The sequence below is a fragment of the Tyto alba genome, unplaced genomic scaffold (genome assembly GCF_018691265.1).
Source record: "Tyto alba isolate M040663 unplaced genomic scaffold, T.alba_DEE_v4.0 Super-Scaffold_41, whole genome shotgun sequence".
Lineage (NCBI taxonomy): Eukaryota > Metazoa > Chordata > Aves > Strigiformes > Tytonidae > Tyto > Tyto alba.
In genome coordinates this window covers 2,066,656-2,072,655 of record NW_024881317.1, presented here as the reverse complement: position 1 = coordinate 2,072,655, position 6,000 = coordinate 2,066,656, and the positions used below count along the sequence as shown (strand labels likewise).

At 46.4% G+C, this 6,000-nt stretch overlaps 1 protein-coding gene across 1 annotated transcript in view; it reads left to right on the top strand.

Moving 5' to 3' along the window:
- Window positions 1-2,787: 2,787 nt before the first annotated feature.
- The window catches only part of MAP2K5 (mitogen-activated protein kinase kinase 5), a 139,940-nt gene continuing 136,727 nt past the window's right edge, over window positions 2,788-6,000 (top strand). The window contains exon 1 of the mRNA XM_042803808.1: window positions 2,788-3,107. Within this exon, the coding sequence (XP_042659742.1) occupies window positions 2,973-3,107 (135 nt within the window). The 5' untranslated portion in view covers window positions 2,788-2,972. The remainder of the gene's footprint in view (window positions 3,108-6,000) is intronic.

The following is a 6,000-nucleotide window of genomic DNA, read 5'->3' as shown; positions in this document are numbered from 1 at the left end:
TAGCACGTGTATAAAGAAATGCTGCATAAAGAGGAGTATGCACGTTCTAAGAACTGCGTTTTTCACCTGCATCAGCCTGATCCCCTCCTGAGACGGAGCTCACACATCCCTCTACCAACGGCAAGGCAAACCTCCTAGCTACAGGTCCTGGAACAGGAATGCTGAAGAATAGGGCCAGGGGAGTCAGTTCTTTCTTTCCTCCCTCATCTTTTTATGGAGTTTTGGTAGAGGGACTCAAAACTTCATTATACGATGTCTGTGGTAGTGAAAAGACAGAAAATGACTTGTGTTCCATAACCTCCTTTGCAGTGGGAATTAGCGAGGGAAACAAGTAATAACTTACTTCCTTACTTTTTGAGGGCCTTGCAAATTATCATAACTGTGTTCCAGGCAATCAGTGGGGGACAGCATTTTTTCCATCCCGCTCACCGATACTCCTGTGAGATTCCACAGCATGGCAAATCTAATAATTTTAGTATTCTTCTGCGTCAGCATTCTGCTTTTCCTTGAAAACAAACATTTATTTTCTTTCCGTGGCCATCTCCGTCTCTTCTCCTGTCCTCTCTAGCCGCAATGGAAAGCAGCAGAGAGCAGCAGCAGACTGCAATGAGACAGTTGTTCTTGCGCTTGTAGCATAAAACCAGCCTCGAAGTCTGTGGCACTGACGGAGGATATTTCGCCCACGCAAATAAAAATAGAATTTATGGAAGTCATGGGCTTCATGATCCTCCTGTAATTAAAGAACTGATATATTGTTCCTTTGCAGATTTTGAACATTATTTCATTGTGGATAGACAATAACTTTGGATACGTAATTATAAATAGGAAATCCGTGCGTATTTCTTGCTGACAGCATGTCATTTGGATTTAGTGGAGACAATCAGACTGCTTAATTTTTTTTTTTTTTTCTGTGGCTTTCTGGAATTCTGGAACTTTCTGTGTAGGAAACTTTTTAAGAGGAGATTCTTGGGGCAGTCAAGTACTGAACTTTAAGAATCTGTTATGATATGTATTAAAAAATACCAGTGTTCTTGCTGCACGTATTTTCCCTCAACGTTGAGGAAAAATATAAAAATAGATTTTGGTGAAGTTATGTTCCCATAGCAGAAATTCTGCAGGATGATAAAAGAAATATTAAGTATTTGCTTCAAATATTGGTGTAGCTAGAATGAAAATTTCTTATGAAACATGACTTTTAAAGAAATAGGTGGCAAAATCAAAGCTGTATCCAGAAACACATGCTTGATGTGCTGTACATCTTAAGATATAGAAAACCTTAAAGTTTGATTACAGCTGCATCAACACAAATCAGAATGGGGGATTAAGGTTATGATTAGCCCTGGAAAATCTACATAATATTTATGCAAATTTGTCAAATTGAGTTGGTTTTCCCCATAGTCTTGTAAATGAGAGAGACATTTTAGAAAAATTGTGGTTCTATAGAAATTCTATGATTTTGTATCCTATTCTTTAAAATTTAATAGAAAATGAATCTGATTGAAATGAACCTGACTGAAAGGTATACAGGGACTGTAGGTAAAAGGTTCATTTGAACAGAAGGACGTCTGTGTGGGCAGCACCAATCCCTTAGATACTTAGGAGTTGGGGTTCTATTAATTTCTAGTGTAGGAACTAAATTACAGAGTTATTGAACAGAGAGGGGATTTATCTCTGCTAATGGCCATTGAAAGAGCCTTTTTTTTTCCAAAGCTTAAAAAAAAATATAATTCTCATATGAGGAAGCTTGAAGATGTTTCAGGAACTAAATCAAATATACCTTCCATTTTTCCGCCTCTAAATTGATATAATTCACATAGTCCAGTTTGTCATATATGATAATGTGACAGATTGTGATAAAATGTCTAGATCAATAGCCTACAATTGAGATTAATGCTCTTCTCCCACTAAGAACTGGGAAGTTTTGTGCTGCGGAGCTGTGCAGAGCAGAGAGCCTTCCCTCTAACTTCTGCCAGGCTAAAAACTTTTTTGCAAAAGCTGAACATAGCATATCACGACTTGTGATTATGGTACCAAGTTTACATAGGCATCTCACTCAAAAACATAACCCTTATTTTCTGCTGCCAAGGATGCTGGATGTAAGCTTTTTACTGGGATTTTCTTTCATCAGCTATGCTTTCAGATGGGCTGTGTTTTGAAATGGGCCGTTTTCAGCTGCACCACTGAACAGACATGGAAAAACTTGTTTGTTTTTTTTTACCTGGAGTGTAGGAGATATTTAGCAGAGTATTCTGTAACGTTGAGGAAAAGCGATGTGACAGCTATGGGCAAAACTGCTTAGAGCACGTTAATACGGCGTTTGGGTATTGCAGCCCCGTTTCCAGTGCTCCCATTTACCGGCGCGCGGGTTTGTGTCTGCGTGTGTGTTTTTGTTGGGGGGAATGAGTAACCTGGAGACAAAACCCCCGGGAGTTCTTTAGGAGAAGCCGTCAGCGTTGGAGACCCCAATTCACGACTCCCAATTTTGAAGACCGGCAGCACTGGGGTCTCCCCACGCTTTTTGACTGAGGCAGGAGTCCCAGCCTGACTTGGGTTTGATTTGCTGTCTCAACAGTGGTTTTCCGGTTAAAAGGCGGCATCATGGAAGGGTTGGGGCGGGGGGGGGAAGAAAAATAAATTAAAATCGGTTCATCAGCGATTCCTGCTCGCTCCCCGGGCCGGGCTGACACAGCGCCGGCGGCCGCGCCCTCCCCACAACATGGCGCCGCCTCCTCCCCCGCCTCCCCTTCCTCCTCCTCCTCCATTTGTCCCTCCTCCGGGCCCCTCACGTTTTGGTTCCGGGGCAGCGAGTCCTTCCTGCGGGCGGGGCGGGGCGGCGCAGGCCCGGCTCGGTTCGGCTCTGCCCGGCCCGGCTCGGCTCTGCCCGGCTCGGCTCGGCTCGGCTCGGCTCGGCTCGGCTCGGCTCGGCACCCCCCCCCGGGCCCGCCGCAGGATGTGAGCCCGGCGGGGCGGGGATGCTCTGGCTGCTCTGCGGCCCCTCCCGCGCCATGGAGAGCCAGGCGCTGGTGATCCGGATCAAGATCCCAGACGGAGGGGCCGTCGACTGGACCGTTCACTCGGCGTCTCAGCTGCTTTTTAGGGACGTGCTGGTGAGTCCCCGCGGGGGCGGCGGCCCCGGGACCCCCCCCCCCCCCCCGCTGCCGCTGCCCGCGGGGGGCTGCAGCTCCGGGGGTCGGGCGAGGAAAGTCGGAACAAAAATTCTTGCTGGAAGGCGAAAGGTGTTTTGTGGTTTTGTTTTTTGTTTTTTTGTTTTGTTTTTTTTTTTTTTTTTTGGGGGGGGTGTGTGTGGTGTGGTTGTTGTTTGTTTGGGTGTTGGGTTTTTTTTTTTTTTTTTGTTTTGTTTGTTTGTTTTATTTTGTTTGGTCCTTTTTTTTTCTTTTATTTTTTTTTTTTTTTTTTTTTTCCTCTCCCCTCAGGGACGGTCATTTTGCTGCCTCCTGTCCACACTTGAAAGTTTTAATGGGAAAGCAATGCCGGCAGAGGCTGATAAAAATCACAGGCGTGGGGCAGCGCCGGTGCCCCGCGCTCCTCGCTTTAGGGGAGGTGGTGCTGGAGCAGCGGCACGGGCTGGTTTTGCTCCTCCATGCAGAGAAACGCTTCTTTGCAGTTGCTCAGGAGGACCCAAACTGCCGAGCGATGGTCCCAGGCCGTTGGGAAGGGGCTGAAGGGTTGTTTCCTCCCAGGCGTTGACTGTGCCTGTGCTGCGATGGGCGGTGGGCACAGGGCATCGCTTTAGGGTGATCTAAAAAGTTGTCGTTTGGAAATCAGGCGCAGTAACGCGCAACGTGGGCTGTCACCGCACTTGCTTTTGCTGATATTGCCCATTTCTGTGCTGTGGGTTTGTTGTACCTCCTTTGCTCTGACCTGCCCTCAACCCTTGCCTGCCTTATTTTCTTCTTGTCTGCACGTTAAGTATGCACAGATCCTGTGTTCACTCAGAAATGGCAGGGGGGGTACTTATCCCACTTACTGTTTCTTCTTGATTGCATCCTTAGCCCAAAGAAAAGTCTAATCCTTGTGTGCAGGTCATACTTTCTTTCTTCAGGATGCCCTCACTTTCCTACATAACAAATCCCTGCTAGAAACTCCGTGTGCTCCTATTTCTCTACAGAAAAGTCTTCCCATACCACACATCATGTGCATATATTTATTTTATTCTGTTATTAATATTGGAGAGAGATTCTGTAGATCTCTTCCAATATGCTGCATTTTACTGAGAAGAGACATGGGGATTAAGGGGTTGATTTGCTGGAAAATGTTAATTGTTGGACCTTCAGAAGATTGCAGAGGTAATTGGAGTAGATGGCAGATGTTCCAGGTTTCAGTCTTTCTAACATTTAATGTTATCGAAGGCTTTCTATAGTTGGAGGAGAGGGAGCAGAACTTGTAACAGGCCTGTGAGGTTTTGGGGAGGAACAGTTTCCCCTTGGCGATCGCTGTGAGTTTCCAGTGGTTACACAGCAAGCCTGGGACAACTCACTCTACCGTTCAAAGACAAGTGATGCAAATGTGAGCCAGGTTTGCTCCACATTCTGCTTCATATTTTCATTTTTTTTCCCAAATAAAGTGAGATAATCACTGATGCTTGGACTCTCCTTTGGCATTTTAGAATTAATGGAAATTTAAGTTTGGTTGTATTACTTAAAATAGAGAAGGGTTGTCAGGTTGAGGGCATGGCTTTGCAAAACCGTTTTGCTTTTTAGTTTTCTTCCTCGTTGCTTCAGCAGAAAAGCAGCTGGGGGTATACGGGCCTTAAATTTGAGCTGTGTAATCTGTTTAACAAGTAGGTTTAAAAAAAGTGCTGTTGATGCTTAAAGTGTGTATGCAGTGGAACCGGAGCCCAGGGTTTGTTCTGAGGCTGTGGCCCTGCAGCGGTGCTGACCCTCTGGGTGCTCCAGGAGTCTTTGTTTTGGGACAGCAGTGAGCTGTGGGGAGCTGTGTCTGAAGCTGGTTGTTGTAGCTCCTCTAGTTGCTTCATCAGGCTCCAGCTGGGGCCAGTGTATGACTTTTTGACCTGAAGTTAAAATGAACCTGTGTCTTCAGGTATGATACGATGCCAAGAGACAGCATGCCTTTTGGAGTCAGACCCCAGATAAGCAGAAGCACAGTAGTACAGGTGTTGAAGGAGCTCCAGTAGGCTTTACCTGCATTGATTTATTGGTTGTATCAGTGCAAAGTACTGAGCTCTGGTCTAGTGAGATGCCTGGCTGTGAGGAGTTTGAGTGATTGCCTCCAACGTGCTGAGAAGAGAACTCGACAGAGCCCCTGACATATGAAGTGCTTTTAAGAGTCACTGTGGTCAGTGAAGCACCCAAAGTCGCCAACACCTGCAGTGACCTCCAGTCACGTGGAAGTGATGCTTCCTGAGGGCTGTGGCTGCTCTTAAGCCCGAAAGAAGTGAAAGGATAATGAAGGAGGACACGTCAGGCAAATCTTCAGCTTGGCATGTCTCGGGACTCTGTTTTTTCACTGCTAATCTGTTTAGGGAGGCAGTTATGTGGGGAATCTGTCATAGAACAGGCATTGCAAAGCAGAGGGACTGTGATGTAACGGGTCACGCAGAGCATTCTACCTCCTGCTACAATGGGCTGACCCCATCAGCAAGCCTCCAGTTTGCTCACACAAACCATCCCTGCTCTGAGGCCGAGAGCTGCAGGCGGGTCTGGCTAATGCCCTGTCACGTCTTGCATCGCTGTTGAAGTCACTGAGCAAAGAGAAGGTTTCTGATTCTTCCCCCTCCGCGCACAATTTTGACGCTCATCTTGCTTGTCTGCTTGCAGCCATCTAGCAGATCTGTTGGACTTTTTAAAATGTATTTTTCCATTTATGAGCAGGTTGAGCTTCCGGTTTCATGGCCTAGGTGTTAGTTTCTCCACTCAGCCGATGACAACGGAACGTGCCAGGAGCATAGATGGCTCGTTTTCTTACAAAATCCCAGTTTCTGTGGCGGTACTCACATTCACTGATGTTCTTCCCAAACTT